Source organism: Rattus norvegicus, chromosome 16 (assembly GCF_021556685.1).
Source record: "Rattus norvegicus strain SHRSP/BbbUtx chromosome 16, alternate assembly SHRSP_T2T, whole genome shotgun sequence".
NCBI lineage: Eukaryota > Metazoa > Chordata > Mammalia > Rodentia > Muridae > Rattus > Rattus norvegicus.
The window spans coordinates 5,452,704-5,476,509 of record NC_141549.1 but is presented as its reverse complement, the minus strand read 5'-3'; the positions used below and the strand labels follow the sequence as shown (position 1 = coordinate 5,476,509).

General features: G+C 43.9%; 1 protein-coding gene across 15 annotated transcripts in view; it reads left to right on the top strand.

Moving 5' to 3' along the window:
• Window positions 1-23,806, top strand: part of Cacna1d (calcium voltage-gated channel subunit alpha1 D) — a 294,624-nt gene that overhangs the window by 134,352 nt on the left and 136,466 nt on the right. For all 15 annotated transcript variants that reach the window (XR_015639378.1, XR_015639379.1, XR_015639377.1 and 12 more), the window contains 1 exon segment: window positions 16,103-16,242. Coding sequence is in view for 12 of the 15 variants with exons in the window: in XM_087588017.1 (XP_087444143.1) it covers window positions 16,103-16,242 (140 nt within the window). In the remaining 3 variants the exon portion in view is untranslated.

Genomic DNA, 23,806 nt, shown 5'->3' with positions numbered 1-23,806 from the left:
GCGTGTGAGAGACACTAATCTTGGTCACAGACTCCACACTTGTGTTTGTATACTTTATTCGAAACGACTTTTACATTTATATGTAATTTGATCATATTCTTCCCCTCCAAGATCCTTCCCTTCCCTACCCACCCAGCTCTAAGTTCTTTCTCAAAAACAAGCAAAACCCCCAGTACAACAGCAACAACAAAACCCCAAAACCAAGAAAGCAAAATAAAACCCTGGTTCTTCCCCTCCAACCTTGCCCTCCTACAGGACCAAATAAAACACACAGAAAACACTGCGGACTCCATTACGTTGGTCGATTACTCCTGAGTAGGAGGCCTGTCCTGGACTGGTTAATAGAACGGTGTCACTCTATTGAAAAAAATTGATTCTTTTTCCTTCCCCAGCAGCTATACAAGATAGTTCAGTTGTTAACCTTTACCCTAGTGGCTAGGTTTTAAACGCATTCATTCATTCATTCATTCATTCATTCATTCAAAAAGTATAATGAAATAATATATAATAAAATAAAACAGAAAGTATCATTTCCGAGTTGATCAAGACAAACCGACAGTAGGAAGAGAGACCAGGAGAAAGCACAGGAGTGAGAGACCCACATGTTTGCTCACTCAGGAATCCCATGAAAACACGAAGTTGGAAGACGTATGAACAGAGGATGTAGTACGGCCCTGCGCATGCTGCTTCATGTTCTGAGTTCATATGAGCTTTGCTCATGCTGACTTAGACGGTCTTGTTTTCTTGGTGTCTTCCTTCCCATCTGGCTGTTAGGCTCTTTCTGCCTCCTCTTCCATGGAGTTACCTCAGGTCTCAGAGGGGGAATTAGATGGAGGCATGCCCTTCAGGGCTGAGTGTTCCGAGGTCTCTCACTCTGTGAATGTCTGGCTGTGGGTCTCTGTGTTTGTTCCCATCTGCTGCAGGAGGGAACGTCGCCCTGCTAGCCATCGAGGCACTCATCTACAGTGTCTCAGAATACAGTTGGGACCCTTTAATCACTACCTGGTTTTCTTTATTTAGACTAGTATTATCAGGTTTCCCACTAGGTCCTGGGCTTTCTAGTCTCAGGTGCTTGGTCACCCAGGTGGTGTCAGGTACGGTTACATCTCATGGAGTGGATCTTAAGCCTAACCCTACAGATCTGGGCAGCCATGACCCTAGCCTATCCTGCAGGCAGTACACCATTGGCTGACTTGGCTTCTGTATTACTCCTTTGATAGCATGTAGAGTATCTTCTGTGACAAAGATGCTGGGCTGTAGAGAGGGCTCCATGTAGTTCAACATCTCTGTGTTTATTATTATAGGTGCTGTCTACAGCAACTGGGACTTTGCTCTCAGTTGGTGGAGACAACCTGGGTTGTTTGGGGGGGCCTCTGGGGCCCCAACAACTTAATTAGATGTCATCCGACCCTGGTGCTAGAAGCTTTGCTGGATGACAAGAGAGATGGCTCTCTAGGGTTCTGTCTACCCCATTATTTGACAGTCCCATTTAGATTACCTTCATATATGTGCATGTGTGTGTATGTATGTATATATGTATGTATGTACGTATTAGGTCTTCATACCACCCCTCAAATCCCTCGGAGTTTAGCTGTAAATTTTGATTTGCAAATTTACATGAAAAGACATCAGCCACGGTCCTGTGCCCTCAGTTGAATTCACGAGGGAAAGGTGTTCATCGATCCAAAAGGATCTTTGCTGAGCTGAGCTAAGCATAGCCTGACCTCCACAGAACCCTAGACACCTGCTGCTTTTATTCAGTGTGGGGGATGTGGGTGACGTGAGACCTGGACTGCTGGGCCCTTCTTCCTGGCTTTACAGTCTGCAGCTTGTAGGACAGCCAAAGATGGTGCAGCGATCCCCCTCAAAGTAGAGCCAGTCCTCTCTCCAGACTCATGCCTGGGCAGAGGCCTGAGTGTAGACTGTAAGGAGCTGGGGACGTTGTCCTTGACTTAATATTTAATATTCACTCTGTGCTAGGTAAGAGGCTGCTCCCGGGCTGTGGCTAAGGCTGTGCCTGAAGCATCGCATGCATAGACACAACAGTCACGGTCTGTGTGCTGTGAGGATTGGTGGCTTCTGTGTTTTACGTGCGTGGCATCATTTGTACATAACACGCTTACACATCTTTTTCTTTGTGCTCTTACGATAAAGAAGGAGTGCTGAAGTCGGTTGCCTGAGCCCACGTGGCTAATGAGAGCCAGGAACCCATGCTCTTGGCTTCCATTCTCCAGAGTGAAAGTGCTGTCAGGCATGGCCCCTGCCTCCAGGTGGGAGGTTGACAGTACTTCCCGTAGGGACACATGCAGGTGCAGCAGTTGTGACAGGTTGGGCCACTTCACTCCAAAGGGGCACCCTTAGTCTGCTAGATTGAGTGGCTAGAAGAGAGTTTCTTAAGCTTTCTGCACTCATGATGACTTTGTACTTGAGAAAGGTTTTATGGATGTGATGGTTGATACTGAATCTAAGCTTTACTCAGACCTGCCTAGGAAAAGAGCATCTGGGCATGCCTATGAGGGGAGCATCTAGATCAGGCTAGCCTCTAGACTTGCCTGTGGGGATATCTAGATTAGATTAGCTCCTGGGCATGTCTCTGGAGGGGTATCTAGACTAGGTTAGCCCCTGGGTATGCCTGTGAGGGGGGCATCTAGACTAGGCTAGCCTTTAGGCTTGCCTGTGGGGGTATCTAGATTAGGTTAGCCCATGGGCATGTCTGTGGAGGGGTATCTAGACTAGGTTAGCCCATGGGTATGCCTGTGAGGGGGGCATCTAGACTAGATTAGCCTCTGGGCATGCCTATGGAGGGGTATCTAGACTAGGTTAGCCCATGGGTATGCCTGTGAGGGGGGCATCTAGACTAGATTAGCCTCTGGGCATGCCTGTGGAGGGGTATCTAGACTAGGTTAGCCCCTGGGTATGCCTGTGAGGGGGGCATCTAGTCTAGATTAGCCTCTGGGCATGCCTGTGGAGGGGTATCTAGACTAGGTTAGCTTGTGTGGGGTTTTATTGATTAGATCAACTGAGATAGGAAGACTCACCCTAAGTATCTGGACAGCATCATTTCCTGGCCATCCCATGCCCCAGACTGAATAAAGAGAGAAAGTGAAATGAACATTCATGCTCTCTGCTTCTTGATTCTGGACATAATAGGACCAGCAGCCTCCTGTCTCCACAGCTTTCCAGCCATGAAAATCCAGCCAAATCAACTTTTTACCCCTTAACTCTTCTGCAATGAGACAGCAACTAAGACTCTGGGTGTAAAGATAAGTAAAATAAACATTTACTGATAATAAAAAGAGATTTATATTAAAGAGGTTCCTTGGTGTGCTTAGAACTTTACCATTTATTAAAGAGAAAAGTTAGTTCATACTAACTAGATAGGTATGCTTGTTGAATTTTTAATGAAGAATGAAATCTTGGCTGCATATCTGATACTGCAAGATATGGGACATCTTCAGTGTGTTTTGGAGTTGATTGACAGATGGATTTTTATGATGACTATGCTGAGGACACCACTTCACATAATTGTGTAACACAAAATGGCAGACGTGTGTTCACAGGGATTGTTAGGAAGCTAAAATTCACAGGGTGATTTAAAAAAAATCTGACTCAATTCAGCAACTCTAACAACAATTTTAAAAATCAAACATTCAAATATAATCCAGTCCAAAGATATACTAATCTGATATTTACTTGCTGAGGCATGATGGCAGGAAAATATTCAGTCTTCATTTTCCATAATTAAATCATCATGTCTCTATAAGAGCAAAACAATTCAAATGTACAGCAAAAACACTGCAATTCATAATGTAGGATAGTCTTGACTCAGCCACGTGTCTCAGGCAGCATTCACCAGAGTTCACGGGTGTTGTGTGTCATGTGATCAGAACCAAGGCTACTGTGAAACCCCGTGATGCAATGTGGGTGAGCGCTGCTGGAAACACCTCGGGTTCAGCACGTTTGAGTTCTGAATAATTTTTGGACTTTGCACGTTTAGAAACTTTATACTGTTGCCAGGTTTTTTGTGGCCTTCACATTCAATTAAGCTTCCCCGTGTATGGTCACAAACTATAACCCTAGTTGGAGACTGAGCTAGCTGTTCCTAGCTTCTCTAGTTTTTGATTCGCTGAGATGATCATTTCACTACGACTTGGGTAGGATGCTTGTGGTAGTTCCAATGAGGATGGCTTCCATAGGTTCATATATTTAAATGCATGGTCTTCAGTTGGTGGCACTGTTTGGTAAGTATTAGGGGGTGTGGCCTTGTTGGAGGAAGTGTGTCACTGGGGGTGAGTTTTAAGGTTTCATAAGCCCATGTGGTTCCAGTTCTCTCTTTGTCTTGTGCTTGTGGATCAAGATGTAAATCTCAGCTATGGCTCTAGTGCCATGCCTGCCTGCCTGCCTGTTACCCTGCTCCCTGTCAGTGATGGTCATGATTCTAACCTTCTAGAGCTATGAGCCCCCAAAGTAATTGCTCTCTTTGCAATTTGTGGTGTTCAGTCATGGCAATGGAACAGTAGCTAAGCTAGCAATGTTAGTCCAGGGAGAGGTAGCCAGCATGGAGTTCTCCCACCTGGTGGGTGTACTCGGGGCTCTTCAAAACAGAAGGCATGGTTTCTGTTTCGGTTGGTACTGAGGGTTTTTTTTTTTCTTCACATGGAAAATGCTAGCATCTAATGAACCTTCCTGACTGACTTCAAGGCACCAGGACACAGGTATCCCCAGTATCCTTAATTCTCTCCCAGCTGTTCTGCTGAAGAATTTGTCACATGACAGACTGCTTAGGGAGCTCTCCCTTCCTCAGAACTTTGCATGGCCCTCATGTCCCATCAATGATGGGAGCAGCTCGAGTCTTGTGGTGTTGTTGTTGTTGTTATTGTTGTTGTTGTACCTGCTCACTGATCAATGTCCGTCCACAGTTTGAGTCTGACGGTTGGGCAGAAGCAGCTCTGGTCCTTCTTTAGTTGGTAATGTGTCACACTAGCTTTCCCAAAGTCCCCTAGGTAATATTTGTCAAAGTTGATTCTGGGGTGATGCATTCCTCCCGAATCTTCCAGCCACCGGGGTACGGGCAGTACTTATTGGTGTGACCATGGCCAGGCTCACATGGCGTCAGAGTTTTGGGGTACTTCTCAGTCTAGATGGGATGATGGCAGCCAAAGGGAAGAAGGGAGGCATTGCAAAGTCTCCCTGGTTGGTGCTGCTGGGCATCAGAAATAACAAAGTATGTGGACTCAACGCACGACGTAAACTATAACCTTTCCCCAGCCATCCTTTCTCACCTGGTTAATTGACAAGAGATGGAAAAGCCTTAACTTCAGCCATAGTGGCAGCTGTGTCCTGGTGTGTGTGTGTCATGGTTACAGGAATTTGAATGCACATCAGGAAAATTAAATAAGATGCCATTTTAAATTAAGAAATTGGTGAATTTAATCATAGACAAATTGAAATGCTTTCCTCTGGTTCTGTTAACAGGGAAAAGGAACGAATTTCTTGTGGAAATAAAAATGCTTGGTTTTTGCCCGTACTGATTCCTGCCACTTTGAAACGTTTGGTGATTTCTGTTTGGCAATGGAAGTAGACACGCTGTAGGGTTTGGTTTGTGTTGTTTGTAGCAACAAATTTGTCAAGGCTACTTTAATACGATCGGCAGTTCAAATCGTCATGTGATCTGAGCCCCATAGACTCCCTGGGAGTCAGTGTAGCATTTGGGGAAGAGAAAGACAAAGACTAGATGATCCCAGGAGCCTGTCATCTAGGCAAAGCATGGAAGTTGTTAGGCTGGAGCAGAAGACTCCTAGAAAAGGGCGGGAAGCTGCTAGGTTAGGACCATTCCCAGCGGGCTGGAATGGGCTGTTGGTTTGTACCGTTCATCTGGTTATGGGAGTGCTTGGCTACAGGTTGAGGGATTTCAATGGACCCTAGTCTCATGCTTCTCAAGGGGCTTTCCTGAATGTTCCATTCACCACGTCCCTTCCAGAGGCTCCAGGAGAAGTTTCAGCACTTAGCTGCCGTTCTGTGATGCTTAGCTATTTTGTACGTGCATCTGCCAGCACCCCGAGGAAGCAGACAGTACCCTGGCCGGCCATGTTTGGAGGAGATGTGGAGGAGGTACCTGGTACGGAGGAGGTACCTAGAAAGTGTTGTTGACCTAAATCAAAAGAGGGTGCCTGATCAGTTTAGGCAGTGCCTTTGAAGACCTTGGTGAGGAAGTGGGAAGTTACCAGATGTGGGATGTGCCCACTACCCAAGGAAGCCCAAGTCCTTTTCCCCAGTGATCAGCCTGGAGACAAGTATTGTTACATATTTGTTCAAGCGTAGGGAGTGCAGGAACCCAGGACGGAATACACGTGAAGTAGTAAATTTGGAAAGCTTTCCTGTGTGATGTGACCTCTCAGAGATAGAGAGTGGCTGGCAGAGCCCAGGGGTCTTCTGTACAGGGTCCTTCATTGATCCCGTGTGTCAGAAGGTGTTTTTGATGGAATCTTTTCTTGGTAAATGAACCATCACTGGCCGTCTCTGTACATAGCTAGAGCTTTTCCAAGTACATCTGACCCCCAAGCCAACCCAAACTTGCTTTTATAACTGCAAAATATCAGGAGGCAGGTTTCTGATTTCAGATTACACTTGATCCAGGGGCTAATAAATTATTAACAGGGCCAGTGGCTACTTCTGTCTGAATTGTGTGTCTGACTCACTTTCTTCCCCATGTTTTGGCTGAACCTTCTTTGGTGGTGGCTTTTCTCTCAGCTTCAGACTTACAGTCTTTGAGAATTAAGTCTGCTGACTTCTTATCTATTGCTGAAGTGCAAATCCCAGGATTAGTGCTGACTGGACTGGGATGGTGTGGGTGGGACCTTTGCCTACCCTGAGCCCAGCTCCCATGCCACCTCCTGTAGTTCTCGGGATGAGAGCTAAGGATGCAGTAGTTCCTGGACAACAGGGAGGCCACTGCCATCTGGTGGGTTTGCTGGATGGCAGGGACCCTGCTCGCCCACTGCATTTAGAATGGCTGCTCTCTGCCTGTTGGTAAAACATCAGTTCCCCTGCTCTCTGCTCCAGTGACCTCCTCTGCTCCTGGCTAGGAGGCTCCTCAGAGACAGACGTCTTTGAGGCTGCCCTGCTGACCTCCCCATTTGTCACTTTCAGGCATATTGGGGACAGCTTCCTAAGGCAGGCCTCTCTCCACCTGGTGGTTATAGGGTCTCTGGACTGCCAAGCCGTCTCAGCATTCCAGAGTGGCAGAGGCTCTTGTAAGGACGTCATCCATGCACGTCCTTATAGACAGAGTCATTGGGCAACATTTGACCCTGACAGTGTCACCATCTGCAAAGCTCCCTGCTGCTCTGCCTAGCTGGACTGGTACTGTAACGTGGTTAGACATAGCAGGCTGGACGTAGAATGATTTATTCCTTTTTTAGTTTAGGCAACTGAGGAGAATCAGGAGAGATAAATAAACAGATGACACCAGGACTCTGGGGACACAAATGCCATGTAAAATTTGTACATTTAAAGAGAGAGAGAGAGAGAGAGAGAGAGAGAGAGAGAGAGAGAGAGAGAGAGAGATTGAATATGCTTGAGGGGACACACTGACTATTGGAGCCATTTTTTCCATGTAAATGCGCCATTAAACTACCCATGGGAGGCCTTTGAGTGCGTACTTCATTGGAGCCTGCAGGGAACCGAATTAGCTTTCCTGTAGCCTTCTAGTTTGGAACAGAGACCACCTGCCAGTGCTTCACCCACTAGCGTTTTACTAGGTTGCACTGGGATATCAAAAGGGAGCGAGTGCAGCTAGTGGTGCCCCCCAGGTCACCTTTTGAACTATGTGAGGCAGCAAACTGGGGCGTCTCAGCATACTCAGCCCACACATGCACTGTGACCTTGAGTGACCCAGCCTCTTTAGCTGCTTTTAGTTCTTGCTACCCTGCAATGGCTGTCTCTGGGGGGTCCTGGGGATCTACCAGAAGCTCCCTGTGAAACCTGTGTTTGAGTTTTGCCTTGCATGCCAGGTGACTTGTAGTTATCCGGCTGGAAGAGACTATCTAATTCTGTCCACTCTCTTTACATGTGAGATAGGGAGGTCAAGCCAGGTCACACACATGTGACCTACCATAGCCATCTGTCCCTCTGCCTCGGCCTCTTTCTCCTGTCCTCGGGCATTATGCTCCTGCCTCTGAGGACACCTGCCACCATTTGAGCATATTCTGTTCAAGATCAGTGGCGTAGTTCCCTGGCCCCACCATGAGGCACAGCTAGTGGCCAAGTGGCCACACCCAAATGCAAGTTTTCTTGCAAATGGGTAAAACCAACAGGTCCTGGTGTTGTAAGACCCTATCATCCGGAAGGGATACATAGTGCTACTTAGTCAAAATATGTAATCTGTTCACTTATTCTCGTATAGATATTGAGTGTCTGGCCCACTTATTCATTTACAGCTATTGAGTGTTTAGTAATGTGATCAGCCTTGGGAATCTAATGATGCATGAAGCAGAAATGACCCCAGGCCCTATAGACATGGCCAGTTTTAGAGAGAGACAGAATTAGAGAGGTAATTTTTAATAGTTGTTTTAGGATGGTAACTATTATAAATATTTACGATGTACAACATGTTTTACTATATAGATGCATTGTAGAATGGAGCACTTAGCTCATTAACATACCTATATTTGCCTGTATACTTTTTTATGGCAAGAACATAAGAATCTCCTCTTAGCAAGTCCCCACCATATCCTGATTTACTTTTCCTCAGACTGCTGCACTGTTGATACCCCAGGCTTCCTCCGATCCAACTGAAATCCAGCCTCCCTCCAAGCTCTACTCTCATTGCCGTTTGTAGAGGCCACATGTGATGAGGTCATGGTTTGACTTTCTGCACTTAGCTTATTTCACTGAGCACAATGTCCTCCAGGTTCGCTGGCATGTTGCTAGCATTTCTTCTTTGCAGACTGTTTTTCTTTATCTGCACACCCCTGGTGGAGACTTAGGTTAGTCCTACGTGTTGACAGTTGTGTGCCATGAGCGTGGCAGCACCCATGTCTCTTCAGCCTTCCAGTTTCATTTCCTTTGGTCATACCCTTCTTGGGGAATTGTTATATCAAACAGTGGTTCCATTTCAAAGTCTTGGTTGGATCTCGTACTATTTTGCATATGGCTGAACTAGTTTATAATCTCATCAGCTGCATTCAAGGATTCCGTTTCTCCACGTTTACCAACACTTAATCTTTCTACTTTTGTATGATAGCCATTTCCATCAGGCATGGAGTAATGTTCAGTTTGGCGCAATTCCACTTATGTAAGTTCTGCTTTTGTTGCCTATGCTTTTGGGCTCATAGCCAAGAAATCTTTGCTCAGACTCAAATGTTAAAAAAAAAATAAAAATTTACTGGTCATAAAAATGATTTGAGTATTTTTCCAGATGGTTATTGGTCATTCTTATGTCTAATAAATTGTTTTTTAAATACCTACTTGTATTCTTGAGGGAAAACTTTAAAAAATATTGTATTCTTGCTAATGAATTAAATTTTTTATGTATTTTTGGATACTAACCATTTTTCAGCTGTATGGTGTGCAGTTATTTTCTTTCGTTCTGTAAGTTGTCTGTTAATGACATTTTTCCTGTGTGTAAGCTTTTTAGCTTGGTGCAATTCCACTTATATATTCTTTTGCTTTCGTTGACGGTTCTTTTGGGGTCCTACTTAAAAAGTCTTGGCTAAGATCAGATGGAAAGAAAATTTACTCTGTTTTCTTCTAGTAATTTTACTTAGTATTTTAATGCTTAAGTCTTTGATCCATTTTGCTTGGCTGAGTATACGGTGTGAGATTAAGAAAGAGCCTGTTTTCCATCTTTTGCCTGTGGACCCAGTTTTACCAGGACCACTTTTTGAAGATACTGCCCTGAGGAACCATTGTGTGTTATTGGCACCCTTGTCAAAGATCAGTTGGTTGTAAATGTACAGGTTTATTCCTAGAATCTTTAGTAGAGAGGTAACTTTTTAATGAATTAGCAGTATGAATTTTAATAGGCTTTGGTGGGATCTAACTGGGCTTCACTTTTGTCTGGGAAGTCAAAAAAAAAAAGGTTTCACTGAGAAAGTATTATTTAAGTTGAGCCCTGAAGGATAGGTAAAATTTATCTGTTGAAAACTGGAGTGGAATGATACTTTATAAAGAAGAAATAGATGTGGATTGGTTGCATTCCGGTCCAGGCTCATGCATGGCATGAAGTGGTGGCTGAGTACAGGCTAGGAGAAAACAACTGTGATAGGTGTGTGCTCTATGCTTTCCCCCACTCAACTACATGGGGGATTTTTATCCCCAGTCATCAAGCTGTAACTTTACTCTAAAGTGGGAAGATTTTATATTTAGAGGCAAGAACATTGGGTTCAGTGGAGCAGACTAGGCAAAGGTGTGCTGCGTGCGTGCGTGCATGCATGTGTGCATGTGTGTGTGAGTGTGTCTGAGTGTGCATGCATGTGTGAGTGAGTGTTATTAACAGGCTAGCCATAGAGCAGAGTAGAGGGTTCTCATAGACAGGAAAGTGGGAGAGACCAACTATAAGGTAGAGATACAAGGATCACTTTACCCCTGGGCTGCAGATAAGATGAAATTTGTGGACCAAGTGTTCTAGTGCGGTGAACAGACACCTTGACCAAGGCAACTCTTATTGAAGAAAGCATTTAAGTGGGGGATGACTTACAGATTCAGAAATTTAGTCCGTTGTTATCATGGTACAGATCATGGCAGTGTCTAGGCATGTGTTGGAAAAGTAGCTGAGGGCTACATATTGATCCATAGTTGGGGAGAGAGACAGAGAGACAGAGAGACAGAGAGACAGACAGAGAGAGAGAGAGAGAGAGAGACAGAGACAGAGACAGAGACAGAGACAGAGAGACAGAGACAGAGAGACAGAGACAGAGACAGAGACAGAGACTGAGACTGAGTCTGGGGTGAGTGTTTGAAACCTCAAAGACTTCCCCCACCCTAGTGACACAATTCCTCTAAAAGGCCACACCTCCTAATCCTTTCAATCTCTTCAAATGGTGCCACTCCCTCGGCCCAATAGGGTCAGTTGTATTCAAATCACCACAAGGTAAGATGAAAACAGCCTTTATTTTAGCAATTTGACTGTTTTACTTCAGACTTGTTCTAGAAAGAGTTTATAATAACTTTAGATACATTTTTTCTTTGTTAATACATATCCCAGGATCAAAAATTGTTCTATTTCTATAGTTTTCTTTCTGATAGTATTCCTTTATTCTTTACCTTTTTCCTTCACTGTTTTTCTAGTAGCACCCATGAGTATTTTATGCATGCTGTGTGTGATGTTAGGTCCTAGAGTTGTAAGGACAGTGAGGAATAATCTTTGAAAACAGGAAACTGAGGCCTGCAAGGGCCCTGACTGGGCATGCACAGACATGAGTGGGACAGCTTCTCATAATCAAGGAAAACCTTCTCAAAGACATGGGCACGTGGGTAGATGAACAAAACCAATGGTGAGTGCTCTTGGCCTGTATCTGCCTCTGTAGACCTCTGTCAGCCAGCTGTGGGCTCTGAAGTTACATACTGAATTTTGCTAAGGAGGAACTAACTCAGGATGGATGGATAGATAGATGGATAGATGGGCAGGTAGACAGATGTATGAATGTTGATGCAACAACCCACAGCAAAAGAATCCTGGAGAAAAGAACCAAGTAGTCTGGAGTTTTCCAGTCCATGCTAGATGACAATTTTTGGTGTCCTAAATGTCTTTTAAGGTTAAGTGGTTAGACACTGGAAATAAGTTCAGAAAATGTTGGCTTAGAGACAGACTGTCCTAATGTTCACTGTTTAAGAAGATGGACCATTAGGCTGGACAGATGGCTCAGTGGTTAAGAGCACTGACTGCTCTTCCAGAGATCCTGAGTTCAAATCCCAGCAACCACATGATGGCTCACAACCATCTGTAATGAGATCTGATGCCCTCTTCTGGTGTGTCTGAAGACAATTACAGTGTACTTATATATAATAAATAAATAAATCTTAAAAAAAAAAAAGAAGATAGACCATTAGACTTTAGGGCTGAGGAAATGACTAATGAGTAAGAGCTTGTAAGCAGGGGGACCCGTTTGATCCCCAGAACCAATGTGAGGAATCTAGGCCTTTGGATATCCTCTTGTGTTTCCAGGAGTTGGTAGGTAGAGATAGCTAGATTCCTGTTGCTTTGTGGTTAGCAAGTCCTTTGATATACTTCAGGAAAACCATAAAATAAGTTGAACAGCTTTTAAGGAAGAGTAACACTTAAGGTTGATCTCTGACTTCTACATGTGTGTGCATGTACACTGAACCCATAGGTATATTCACCCACGAGAAACCCACAACCCCCATACCATAAAGAAAAACTAGTTTTGAGCCTATATTTTGCTGGTAGTGTAATGTCTTTTAATACTCTTTTTTTTTTTTAAGATTTATTTATTCTGTGTATGTGAGTACACTCACTTTCTTCAGACACACCAGAAGAGGGCATCGAATATCATTACAGATGGTTGTGAGCCACCATGTGGTTGCTGGGATTTGAACTCAGGACCTTGGGAAGAGCAGTCAGTGCTTCCCCTGTGGCTCCATCTTGGTTTTCTCCTTTGTCTCTGCTACAGACTTCTATGCCTCTATGCTGCAAGTCATTTGGCTTCTGTGCCTCCAAACTCTTTTTGGTGTTGCCTGGCTTCCTTCTTACTCTTCTTTTCAAGTTCATTTTCTTTCTTCAAATAAGCAATCCATTTGAAGGGGATAATTGTCACACTTCCTCAGTTTTTGTTTGGCCACAATAATAATAACAACACACAATTTGTTATTGTAGAGGTGCTCTTGTCTCTCGGGAGTCTCTGGTAATATCGGAATTGAGGAGTGGATGTCACTGGTTTATAGGCCAACTGGTCTACCACGTTGTGCTTGTTCACTTGGCATTTGGCAGAATCTCTGTAACAAGGAACCATGTTACAGCAAGCTTCTGTTTTTGATAACTCGTTCCATCAAGTAAGTCACTGAAGATTTTGGAAAGAGGAACCAACATTTTTTAAAAGGAGCATGAGGAGAGGAAGGAAGGGTTATAAAAAACAAAATAAAACAAAACAAAACAAAACACCAACTAAACCCCTTCAACCATTCAGTTACACTAATGGCCCTCTTCTTATTGTGGCACGGTTGCTTATAAATGAAAGGCAGATCGTGTTTGGTAGGTGTACTCTCTGTTCTCTCTCTTGTTTTCTGCTCTGAAGTATGGCACGGTCTTGATGTAGGGATGTAACTGCTATGAATATCGATGGCATGGCAGCCAGAGCTTTTTTCTGTCTGGCCTAGTAAATAAAGCTGAGAGGATGAAAGGGAAGAGGAATTTTCAAGACGGTGTGCTGTTTTTAGATTATCTTGTTCTCTTAGAACTAGGAGTCTTGGAAACATATTGACGCTGTACATTTGGCGGTAGGGGCAGCTCTGGGTAAAGCAGGTGGGTATTTTCAGAGATTTGAGCCTTGGTGTAAAGTCAGAGGATCATTCTCCTCCTCCTCCGCCTCCGCCTCCCCCTCCCCCTCCTCCCCCTTCTCCCCTTCCCTCCCCCTCCCTCTGCTCCCCCTGCTCCCTTTCTTCCCCTTCTTTGTCCTTCTCTTTTTCCTCCTCCTTTGGGGTTTCAGAGTTCCTGTTCCTTCCTGGATCTCTGTGTACCTCCCAGTGAAGAACAACCCCCTTCTCACGGTGTTAGTTGTATTGTGAATTGGAGCGCTGGGTGATGTGTCCTCATGTTCCTTTGAGGGCATTCACTCAAAGATACAACAGGAGGAAGATAAAAAGTTTGGGTTGCAACCCCATAGGTCTGCATGTGGCCTGTCAAGTCATGGGACATATGCTGCCCTGGGAGCTCCTTCCAGGCTGCTTAGCCCAGAGGATCTGACTGTGTGAGGGGAATGGGGGCAGGAATGGGAAGGATGACCAGATTGAGGGGGGTACATAGGATGAGCCAGCAGAGAACTGAATCTGTTTGAGGGACCAGGAGGCATGACCAGGTGGGGATTGGGTATGATTTAGTACTTTAACATCATAAACATCCTGATTCTGACTAACTCAAAAGAATTTATTAGACTGTCATGATTGTTCCAAGGATTCATAGAATGGCAGGTTTAGACATTATGAGAGCCAGGTCTGACTAGGTGGCTTAGAGGGTGGGAATGCTTGCTACCAAAACCTAGATCTGAATTCAATCCCCTGATCAAATACAGTGGAAGGAGAAAACTGATGCCTGTCCATGACCTCCATATGTACATGTACACACACACACACACACACACACACACACACACACACACACACACCACATGCACAGTAAATGTTAAGAGCCAAGAATGGTCTAGGGTTAGAGAAGGCAAATCTGATCAATTAGCTCCTCTATAACCAGGGGATCTCTACGTACCCCCTAAAAGGTGGGTGCTGTCTTGGATGTACAGGCTGCAATTGGATATTGCCCTGGTGGCCCCAAGACGCTGGTGACAAGCCATGAGAAAGTTCTGTCCTGGGGCGGCCAGAGACAGGAGCCAGCTGTCTAGCAGCAGAGGCCCACAGCCTAGGGGTAGGGCAGACAACAATTCTATTGAAATGCAGAAGAGTACTGCAGCTACTGCAAGCAGATGTCTAGGTACTGTTGCACTTTTAGGAAGGGAGGCCTGTTGGAATAATCCTGCAATGGGTATTTTAAAAGATGATTTCCAAAATAAGAAGTTCCTATCCAGAAGCACTTCCTTTAAAAGGCATAAATTTCCATTTATAAACCCATGCCTTCAATAGTGGTCACACAGTGCCTGCCTTCTTTTGTGTGACCATGGGGAAAAGGACAGGCCCAAGAGTTGTGGCTGAGTCCCTTGGCTTCAGCACAAGTAGAGAAGTGCTCTCATGCTAACTCTCTGGATTTTAGAGGTTCTGTAGGTATGTGCTTAAAAGGCCTGTGTCCCCTTCCAAGCCAAAGTTTTCAAGGATGGGACCAGAGTTGGGTGTTTTCTAATCCTGGTTCCCTCTGGGTGCCTGTCATGTGGAGGGAGAGATCACTGTTTCCTGAGCCATATTTGTTATGCCTTCCGTAGTAGCCACGTTAGTAAGTGAAATTCATGAGTCTGAGGGTGATAGTAGCAGAGGACTCCAGAGCCCACAGGGAAAGGTTCTCACCCTTTCAACTTTTTTGTTTTGTTGAGTAGCTTAAAGTCAGGGAATGCTGGTTGGTGACATATGGCCCTGTCCATTGGGTTTCTATCAAATTTATAGAAAGAGGCTATGTGTCTGTGTAGGCTATGTGTCTACATGTTGACTGAGGCATCCTTGTGGTCGTGTCGGTCGGGGTTGGAGAGCTTCTATCCATCAGACAGTGAGTGCTGCAGATGTGTGTGGCAATCAGATGGGAGCAGACCTGGGAACGGAGGTAAAGGCAGAGCTGTATCTCCAGGAGACTGTTGAGGAGTCCACCATGCCTACCAGCCAGGAAGAGGGGCCATGCCAGTCCTGGGCAGTGTCTTTGACATCCGAGCTCCCTGCCTTTTTCTCCGTGGGTGAGGGCAGTCAGATCCAGAATAGAATAGGTACTTGTCCAAGGTCACCTTGCCATGCAGTGACAAAGCTGGCTTTAACTTAAAATATCAGAGGAAAACCCAAGGGGGAAAAAAAATAAGGGTGAAATCCATTGTGTGTCTGTTCTTCCCAGTGTTCTGTTCAAAAACCGCTGTCAGAAGGCTTGTTTCGTCCTGGTGCTTTTCTGGACCTGATCTGGCAATCTTGGGGAAAACATGCTGTGTTGTGCAAATGTGTGCAAAATAGGAAACATGCCCGTTATGTCCTAGGCAGACTCATTGCTCCTGCATCAGGGCAGGTGGCAAACGCAGTAATACAGCCTGGAACGGCAGTATTTAACACTTAGCTGCTTATGAGAAATTCAGCATTAAAATTAAAATGTTTCCCCTGCCCACGTGCAGGGTAGTGATTCTAGCTCTCGTGATAAAACTGTGGGGGGAAATGCTTCTGTCTCTGAGCTGTGGATCCTAACCATTCTCTCTTTCTCTGCCCCCACCCTCGGGGTATTTGTTTCTCTCCACAGGAAAAAGTAGAATATGCCTTCCTGATTATTTTTACAGTGGAGACATTTCTGAAGATTATAGCGTACGGACTGCTGCTGCATCCTAATGCTTACGTTAGGAACGGATGGAACTTACTGGATTTTGTTATAGTAATAGTAGGGTAAGTCCCTCTTGGTTTGGGGGGGGAAAGTTTATCTGGGAAATGGAGGTGTGGGCTGGGCGGTAAAGGGAACACAAGCCCACTTAGGGAAGGCGGTTGTTCTTATGCCCGTGATGGTGCCAGGACCTATCGGGGCTTCTTTTTAATGCTGACAGGGCTGCTGTCAATCCCTGGGCAGAGGCAAGGGTGAAGATCTCTCATGATTGGTGTTATGCTTGGGGAAGTCAGTGACAGGCTGTTGGAGGAAGTCTCGGCTGCTAATGAGAGATGATTCACCTCACAGGGCCCTGGAGTCTCTACAAATAGACTTGCTTTGCTGGTGGGTGGAGTCAGGCGAATCCAGATCCTAAAACTTTGCACCTGGTAGTTAAAAACATGGGTATCATACGATAAAGCCTTCATTGCTGTGAGGGACTCTGCTGTTTAACATCCCCTGACCAAAGCTATTATGTTTTTATGCTGGGTTGTGGGAGAAACCTTGGCATACCGCTTCCCCATCTTAGATAACAAAACGAGTGTCTGAATAATGTCACATGTCTAGCATAAAATAAAATAAAGTAGAAAATGCAGAGAAGCAGGCATTCTTTTAAAACCCCGCTGCAAGAGGAAGGCGCTGGTAGATTTAGTTAAAAGAGAATACTCCAAAGAAAAAGAGAGGTCTAGGCTGCCCCATTCCTTCCACACCCTGAGACAATACCAGCAGAGGAAGCATGAATCCGGTCTTTAGAGCAAACACCCACCAAGGGAGGCAAGGTATAGCCCTGCTATGGGACGCCTTACCCGGGCTGTTCTGTAAGATACTTCTAAAACTAGAGTACTCTCTTGTTTCCATCAAGAGAGCTTTTAAAAGATGTATTTATTGTATGTATGAGTATTTCGACTGCATGTATGTCCGGGCACTTCATGCACATCTAGCCCCCATGGGATCCAGAAGAGGGCATCAGATCCCTCAAAGTGGAATAACTTGGTTTTGAGTCACTCAAACTCAGGTCCACTTGTAATGGCAAGTGGTCTTTATGGCTGAGCCATCTCTCCAGTTTCGAGAGAGCTTTTAAAACCATGCCTCTGCCTTCATATTTGTGAAGTGGCGTTATTCAGTGGCATTTTGCAGTCCAGCAACTTGGCTATTTGGATTATCTGTATCATGATTCCTCTGGTTTTTCATCGAGGATGACTTTTTCTGTCAGTTGGGAAAGCAGCTTAAGTTTGGGGATGTCCTTTTACCCCCGGGGAATGAAAATAAGACCCAAAGTGGTGGCCAATTGGCTGGTTACACCTACCAGGAAGAATGTTAGCTTTTATAAAACCTCCCATTGTGCTCTGGCACCTAAGTGTGCATTGCACAAGTACTGCATCAGAATGAATAGGTGGCAGATAGTCATTAGGACCAATGCCTCTTTTTACCGGGACTCCTGTCATAGAGTGGCAAGCTGGTTGGTGTCTTGGATGTCTCTTTGTTCTGTAAGAATCGTGTGCCTTTCCTGCCACTACACTTGTATTAGACTAGAGAATGGAGATGAATTACTTCACTTCTTATATCCCAAGGCTACGATCATCTTGACTTTTTCTTTGGTGGAACATTTTTGCCCACCCAGAATAGCATAGGAAGAGGGAACAGGGCCAATAGGGTGGTCTTACAAAGTTTGAGATCAAACTTCAGGAGACCCTAGAAACACAGAATGGGAAGGGAAAGAACTAGTCGAGAGCTGGAGAGAGGAGGGCTCTGTGCCTCGGCCTAGAGAACCACAGGGGTCTTGGCTGAAACTGAGCTAGACTCCATGAGGCCAAGCAAAGAAGAATGTTAGGGAAAAGAGAAAGACAGGGAGCAGGAACTATAGAATAAACAATAACCAGTTTGCCTAAGACTAAAAGATGTTTGTGATCCAAATACCCAGAGTGAATTACTGCACTGAACACCATGGAACATCTCAGAAGAGCCATTAGTCGTGGAGTTAACCTAGACCTAGACTATGGCTTGGGAAACCACGAGCAGGGAACCAAATCCTAGCCTATCGGGCCTGCCACTGATTTTTATTAATAAAGTTTTATTGTAACATAGTTTCACTCATTTGTTATGATCATTGAGTGTAAGAGTCCAGTCTATAAAGCCTTAAAATGTTTACTGTCCTGGCCCCTTACAGAAAAACTCTGCTGTCCCTGCCCTAGAATACTCTTTGATGTTTCAATAACAGTGTTTGAGAAGGAACTGAAGGAGAGAGAACTTAGACTTTTCAAAGGAAACATAAACTCTAAATACTTAGATGATCACTCTAAGTGCCTCACTTGCACTGAGGTAATACTAGATTTAAGAGGCGTGACCCCTAGCAAGAGGAATTTTATGAACAAGAAACAGACCCAGAAGAACAGAGACAATGGCAAGGAACTTGAGAGGGGTCTAAAACAGCAATCATGGAGGTAAGGAAATGTGTAACTGCAGTGGGGAAAGGCGGAACAATAAAAGAGAGACACACGAGTCTCGAAGGACTGGACGGTGCATCTGAAATGAAATCATTCCCTAGATTGGCTCACTAGCTCTTCAGGCAGTGCCAAAGACAAACACATCAGGGAACGTGAAGAAGTAGCAGCAACGAAAATAATTAAGGAAGTGAACACCACCTCACTCACTTGTGAATTACCAAGTGTATACATTTGGAATCTGTACTGGCTGGTTTTGTGTGTCAACTTGACACAAGCTGGAGTTATCACAGAGAAAGGAGCCTCAGTTGAGGAAATGCCTCCATGAGACCCAGCTGTAAGGCATTTTCTCAACTAGTGATCAAGTGGGGAGGACCCAGCCCACTATGGGTGGTGTCATCCCTGGGCTGATGGTCTTGGGTTCTATAAGAGAGCAAGCTGAGCAAGCCAGGGGAAACAAGCCAGTAAGCAACATCCCTCCATGGCTCTGCATCAGTTCCTGCCTCCTGACCTGCTTGACTTCCTTTGGTGATGAACAGCAGTGTGGAAGTGTAAGCTGAATAAACCCTTTCCTCCCCAATTTGCTTCTTGGTCATGATGTTTGTGCAGGAATAGAGACCCTGACTAAGACATGATCTTAGGGAAGAAAGACTGGAGAGATGGCTTAGCAGTTAAGGGCACTGTCTGCTCTTGCAGCAAACCTGGGTTTGGTCCCCAGGACCCACACAAGAGCTGTACAAGCCAGAAGACCATAGACACACCCCTCAGAGTCCTGGGAAATGTCAGGGTAGGGTTCTTATGCAGTGAAGTTCTCTCCAAACCCAAATCAAAATGGAAACTGTTTTAGACAAACCCAAACCAAGACTTCATGACCGATAGACTTCTTGTACCTCCAAAAATGCTAAAAGACAGCTTTTTCAGGTTGAAGAAAAAATTACATCAGATAGAAATGAAGATCCACAAAAAATAAACGAGGGATTTCAGGCAGGATAGATTTAAAGATATTTATTCTCATTTTAAAATCTCTTTTAAGGTAATTGTCTAAAACAAAGCAATAACCATGCATTGTGACATTTCTACCTTTGGTAGCAGTAAAATACCGTACAGCAGCACAGGGGACAGACAGCGCATTGTAAGGCTGCTGTCAGATGTGTGTACAGTACCCAGAATGATAAGGTGCAGTCTGAAGGTAGGTCATGAACAATTAAAATGCAGATTATAAACCCTGGAGCCCAGATTAGCAGACTACCCACCCTCCACTCCAGAGCCTAGAGCCATCTCTAGAGGAAGCCTATTTCTCCACATTAACAAAGTATTTTGACACCTATTTTGGCAAATAAAGTTTTACTGAAACCCAGCTGTACTTGTATGTATAGCTGTTTGGCCTACGTGACGTTTAATGGCAAAGTTTATCTGCTACTCCAGAGATCCAGGAGTCTGCAAATCCTAAAATACTTACTCTCTCCCTTCTCCGAAGACTTCTTTTAACACTTTTGCTACAAAACACAGAACTTTAGTTGTTAATATTAAGACAACAGAGGAGAGTAACATAAGAACAAAAGTCAATTCGGGGGGGGGGGGGAAGCAGAGAAGAAAAAAAAACAAAGTAAACAGAATGTTTAACTCAGCAGGACCCTAATTAACCCATGAGTTTGTCAGATTACCACACAGTAAAGAATGAGCCGCAGCTTTCTCATGTCTCTTTAACCCTCTTTAATGCAAAAGCAAATAATTTTGTGAATCAAAGGACAGAAAAGGCAGCTAGAGGGGCTATATCAATAGCCAACAATAGACTTTAGAAAAAGGAGCTATCAGGCAGGCAAAGAGAGAAAGACTTCATAATGATAACGGGTATTTTTCAAGATGATATAAGAATCCTCATTGTTCAAATGTCTGATAACAGAGCTTCAAAGTTCTTGAATGGAACACTCTTAGAACTGAAGGAGGAGCCCAAGGGCAATTTGACAGATGCATACCCCAGTTCTCTGTACTGGAGAATGGCTGGGACCTGTCTGTCGGTGGGGGACCTGAACAATTCCACCAATCATGTTGACCTTTCCAAAGGACTCCCCATCAGTAAGAGCAGAATACACATTCTTTTCACATGCATATGACGTGTTCATCAAGAGAATTAATATTCTGGTTCCTAAAATAAATCATAGTGAATTTAAGACTAAAATCATGCAGAATCAAGTTTTCTGAATAAACCTAACAGTGTTTCTGGATTAAAAACAAAAGTCTCTATAAAAAGCATGGAAACTTCTATGTATTAGCCACGGGCAATTAGAAAACAAAACAAATGAATGTTACGATCTCCAGTGGCCGAAACTATGGAACACTTAGGTATGGATAGCTTGCTGAAATGGCAAAGTCTCCGGGAGGAATCAAAGAAGAGCTGAAGAGAGGTATAGCACCATGCTCCTGTGTTGGAAGATTTGATGACCTTAGGTTTCTACTTCTTCCCAAATCAAGGTATAGATCAAATCCCAATCTAAATACTGTCAGGCTCTTGGAAATTTGACAAGACTTTTCTAGCATCTGTATGGAATTGAGAGAGAGTCTAAGCTGGCCAAAGACCTCTTTAAGAACAAAGCTGGAGCCTTATGGCTTGCTCTAGTGTTATTGGAGTCGAGATAATATTGACGTTAGGAGTTGACATGAAGATCAATGGAATCAAATGGGGCATCTAGAAATAGACCCACATGTGCACATCCATTGATTTTAGAAAAAGGCGCCATGATGATCCAGTGACACAAGGAAACTTTCCAGTAAACAGTGTGGAAACAACCATCTGTCAATGCGAAGGACTATTCTTACCTCCATCCATGTGTCGCCCTCTCACAGACTGTAGACAATTTTAAACAATAAAGCTTCCTGGAGCAAATACTGTAGAAAACCTTTATGATTCCCAGGCAGGCCTGAATGCCAGCGGTGAACGCCTTAAAATTCTCACACAAGTGGAGGAGGCTCAGAAGTTCAGTCAAGGTGTAGTGAGTTGGAGGCCAGCTTGGGACATGTGTGATCCTGTCTCAGAGGACAAAGCAGCAGAAAGCAGTACCCATCAAAGAGACCTTGAAGAGATTAAAGTTTATCAAAACTTAAAACTTTTCTTCAAAAACCAGTGTGGAAAAAAAAATGAAAAAAGCAGTTCCCATAAGGCAAAAGGAAAGAAGTCAGTTCTTGATCTGATATATATCATATATCATATATATATATATATATATATATACACACACACACACACACACACACACACACACACACAATTATTCAAGAATACAATGGGCAAAATATCTGAATGGATCTTCATTAAAAAATTTTGGCTAGATAAAAGCCCCTCAACATTGTTAGTAACTAAAGAAATGGTCATTCAAACCACAGTAACTGCACTGTGCCTACCAGGACTGCTGGCTGAAATGAGATCAAAGATACCAAGTGGGAGCCAACACATGGGGAATTGAACCTCTCATCAACCACTTCTAAAACTGGAAGTGGTAACACCACTTAGAAAGATTCCTTCCCCACTTTCTTCCAGTATTGAAAAACACTTACCATGTGACCATATTACTAGTTTTCCTGGTGCTTATCCAAGGACATGGAAACACATGCCTATAGAAAGACTTTATTCAAAATAGAGGGAAGCTGAAAATAGCTTAATACCACAGAGTAGGTAAACTGAAAAAAAAATCATCATAGCATGCTTATTTAATTGAATATTTTATTTAGCAATAAAATGATTTAATAAATGTAACATTCTGGATGAATCTCAAAAAATATGACAAGCAAAAAAAAGGAAAAAAAAAGAATACCATGTGATTTCTTTATATAGTCTCTAGAATAGGGAAATGCTTGTGTAGTTGAGTAGTCAGCCCATCAGGGTAGCCACGTCCAGGGAAGGAAGCTGCAAAGGGGTCCTAGAGAACCACTAGAGACGGCGGACTCCTCTGTCTTGACAGTGGTGGTTTGTTGAATTTCCTAATGTTGCCATTACTCAGCTAGCTTAAACTTTAAGCAGGTGTGTGTTTCGCATTTATAAAATAAACTGCAGTGAAGCTGGTTGTTAAAGATAGAAGTAACAAGGTAGGGCTAGAGCCAATGAATGTATCTCTTTGTTAGTATACAAAGAAAGATTATCTATCTAAAGTATCAACCTACTTCCCACCACCATAAAAGAAACCTATGAAGGAAAATGTTTACTAAACTATGGTTGGTCGTGGCAAGAGCAGAATAAAAACTATAAAAGAAAAAGATCGATTACAGTGTCTTTCTTTGAATCAAATTCCCACTCACTAAAGTTTCCATCTATGGTCTGTTTCTCTGTCCAATGAGTTTTCCATTCTGAGTCCGTAGTGACCTGTTACTTTTGTCAAGATTCCCACTAAAAGAGACATTGAGGAAGGAGCATGTAGCCGTTAATGCGAACACACGAGGACCAAGAGGTCTACTCTTCTGAGGTTGCTTCCTTTAAAGTAAAGCTGGTCTGAACCAACCCTCACCCCACCCTTCTAGGGTCTCAGAAGATATGTTAAACATTCAAGATTGCCACTTAAGCTTTGGTAAAGAACAACATGCATCATTCTGGTGCACCTGGCCTTGGTAGTTGGATATATGTCCTTTTCTCCTCTTGGGGTAGAGTTTTAATAACAGCCTAGGATCCTATATTGCTGTTTCCTTCTCCTGTCCATATCTGTTCAGGTGCTGAAGTACATGGTGCTTTTATTATTGTTATTATTATTATTATTTATTATTATTTATTATTTATTATTAGGACTGGGAAAGGACTAGAGCATAGAATTTGAGATTCTTAATTAACATTTTCTTATTTTACTGAGAGGGAAACTGAGCCCTAGAGAAGAGAGGCTTCCCAGCTCACACCAACTTGAAGTGGTAGCCAGCTTCTCCTTTGGTCTCAGGCTCTTTTGTAGTGGGAGAGACATTATTTACCTGTTTTCAAGGACCCTGCTAAGGAATGGACCATGAAATGACTGTGGGGTCCACATTGCAAAACCAGCAATGTTTGAATCGGTCTTCAGTCACCCCGTGCTTGAGAGCAGTCTTCAATCACCACCTGCAGAAGTTGCTTTCCTAACCCTCTGGGTTGAAAATTCCTGTGGCTTCCACATTTGCAGAGTTTGAAGTTTTTCCTTTT